The following is a 2,451-nucleotide window of genomic DNA, read 5'->3' as shown; positions in this document are numbered from 1 at the left end:
TAGTCGTATACACACTAATGACGATGTTTAATAATGTGAATGTGAAAGACTGACTAAGGATGGCTGCTTTACCATTTGATGAAAGATGTAAGTAAAATCTTTTTGTTTTTTTTAACATCGATTTCCGAAAATTAACAGGTCACGCATGGGCCGAGGTAGTTTTCTTGACAAGTGGTAAGACAACGCCTCCCATTTGTTGATCTATACAACAACAGTGTTTGATATCTGTAACAAATTCGGATCATATTTTGTCTATTCAAACCTAGAAATTGGCCCCATTCACATGGCGTAAAAAAACCCCATAAAAAAACTGGATCGATTATATAAAGCAATATCCACTAAACGTGCTCAAAGAGCTTTACAAAGGGTCACTGGCCAACAGCAACACATAACGTGTAGAACGAGACATGACGCCTGTTAGGCGAAATTACAATTTTTCTCCGGCAGAAACAACGTTGTTAACGGCCAGGTACTCATCTTACACCTGAGTACGGTGAGAGAATGTGAATAAAGAAACTTTTCCAAGAACTCAACAATGCGCCGAGCGAGGCTTAAAACCCAGAACCTTCCGATCCGAAAACGAGTGTCGTACCACAAGATCGCTTACACTGATCATTTGTTCAGAATTGTTTTATATTATGTGTGTATGAATTAAGATGAACGCAAACTTGGCAAAAAATCTAAAATCCTACACGTCAAAGAAATGGGTTTACACTTTTTTGACAAGTTGACATTAGTGGCTCAACGGTCCGGCGTACCGTTTGTCACGTTAGTAAGCGCTGTTACTGTTACTGTTAAGCGATCATTTTCTGTAATTGGAAGCATCTTTTCAATAAACTAATTATTGGAATGGGCTTTAATGTAAAACAAGCATTTCAATATAGATCTTGAGAAGTAAAACCTTCTTTTGACTGTTTGATTTTACACCAAAGGAAAACAAACAAAAAAAAGAAAATAAGAGAAGAAATAAATCGCTTTTTTTTTGTTTGTTTTTTGTTTATGCATGTGCGTACCATAACCTACAAAACAGTGTGATAATAAGCATCTTCATTTTTGTTGTGAGCGATATTCACTACTCTACTGGACCATAGAAATTAAAGGATAGTGTGCAATCTTAGAATTATTAATTTATAGAGGCCAGTTCTTATTACCCGCGAGTATGAGCTCTATGGAAGATATTTAAGTAAAATATATGTCTTTTTTCAATGTGAAGTAATTGTTTTCAAATTCTATTTACCCAGGCACTCATCATTGCGATATATTCTCTGTTGATGCGCAGAGTGGAGAGAAGAATTTCAGGGACTGCACATTAAATCCCGGTCACAAGGACTTCTACACAGTTTCCGAGTTTGGACTTGAACAACTTCCTATTCCTTTCAGGAGTAACAACTACATGGAAGTTATAAAAAATAAAATTGACAGAACAGTAAAGATAAGCGTCTCATGTACGAGTTCACGGCGTCCGGATACTTACAAGGGAAACAATCTACCATACCCATTTCGCGAGTACAGAGGAAGTAATATTTGGAAAAGATGCGGGACAGGGTACATGGAAATAACCTATTCATTAAATAGGCCGATTGGGGATTTTTGTCCATGTCCAGAATGTAAAACTTTACAGAACGAGCCTTGTAAAGACGTGTGCCCTTGTCCAGAATGTAAGAATTCACAAAAACCAAAGACAGAACATTATTATGTCGTCATTTCAACAGCTACCCATGTAGTTTATGACAGGTCAGAGGCAGAACAAACAATTATTGAATTGTTCTATGACTCAGAAACCGATAACGCGGGAATCGAATACCTTTATGGGGTCGATGTAATCGGCAATGAGGAACACCGATGGGAAACAGATTCGTGCAATATAATATGTGTGACTCATAATCCTGACTTGGCGGCCAGGTTAGATTTCCTCTGCGAGATCACAAAACAATGGAGATAAACACCTTTCAGCTTGTCAGAATTAAGTTTTGGATTGCTCATTTCTCATCCTCACGGCGTTAGTAAACGTATATCTGTTGGAAAAGTAACGCATCGTTATATTTTTCTAAATTCAGAAGAAAACGCGTTAAAACTGAAAAAAGGAACCATTTTCCGATTCGCATCTGAATCTGCCGATGACAGCGAAGAGGATGACAGGTGACTATTTGATATCGAGGCATATGTAAAGAAACTTCTATCTATTAACTCATTAAAACAAGAGAAAAGTAAAGAATGCCTAGAGGCGAAAGAGGAGACATGTGAAAGAATGAACACCGATGATGACGTCCTGAAAAAGGCCTTATCCGAAAACATTCACGATCTTTTCGACACATCGCATTACACTCCTCTAAATGGGGGAATTCTTCATTTCAAATGCGACGTTACAGTTCTACCAGCTACCGATGACAAACACACAATCATCACCCAAAAGCTTGTGTCGGGAGATATAAACTGGTGTTCGCTTTTGTC

At 37.8% G+C, this 2,451-nt stretch overlaps 1 protein-coding gene across 1 annotated transcript; it reads left to right on the top strand.

Moving 5' to 3' along the window:
- LOC144973264 (uncharacterized) lies at positions 1-2,146 on the top strand. The gene is made up of 2 exons (XM_078915513.1): positions 1-87; positions 1,242-2,146. The coding sequence occupies exons 1-2, from the start codon at positions 60-62 to the stop codon at positions 1,940-1,942; spliced, it is 729 nt and encodes a 242-aa protein (XP_078771639.1). The 5' UTR covers positions 1-59; the 3' UTR covers positions 1,943-2,146.
- The last annotated feature ends 305 nt before the right edge of the window (positions 2,147-2,451 follow it).

The sequence above is a fragment of the Berghia stephanieae genome, chromosome 1 (assembly GCF_034508935.2).
Source record: "Berghia stephanieae isolate SIO BIC M18660-M18661 chromosome 1, UCSD_Bste_1.3, whole genome shotgun sequence".
Classification (NCBI taxonomy): domain Eukaryota; kingdom Metazoa; phylum Mollusca; class Gastropoda; order Nudibranchia; family Aeolidiidae; genus Berghia; species Berghia stephanieae.
The sequence above is the reverse complement of the archived record's forward strand: the minus strand, read 5'-3'. Positions and strand labels throughout refer to the sequence as shown.

Bases quoted from the DNA above. Each gene is read 5' to 3' on its own strand.
- LOC144973264 (XM_078915513.1), top strand. From the start codon at position 60: ATGGCTGCTTTACCATTTGATGAAAGAT. The intron at 88-1,241 runs GTAAGTAAAATC...CTATTTACCCAG, and splicing joins TTTACCATTTGATGAAAGAT to GCACTCATCATTGCGATATA.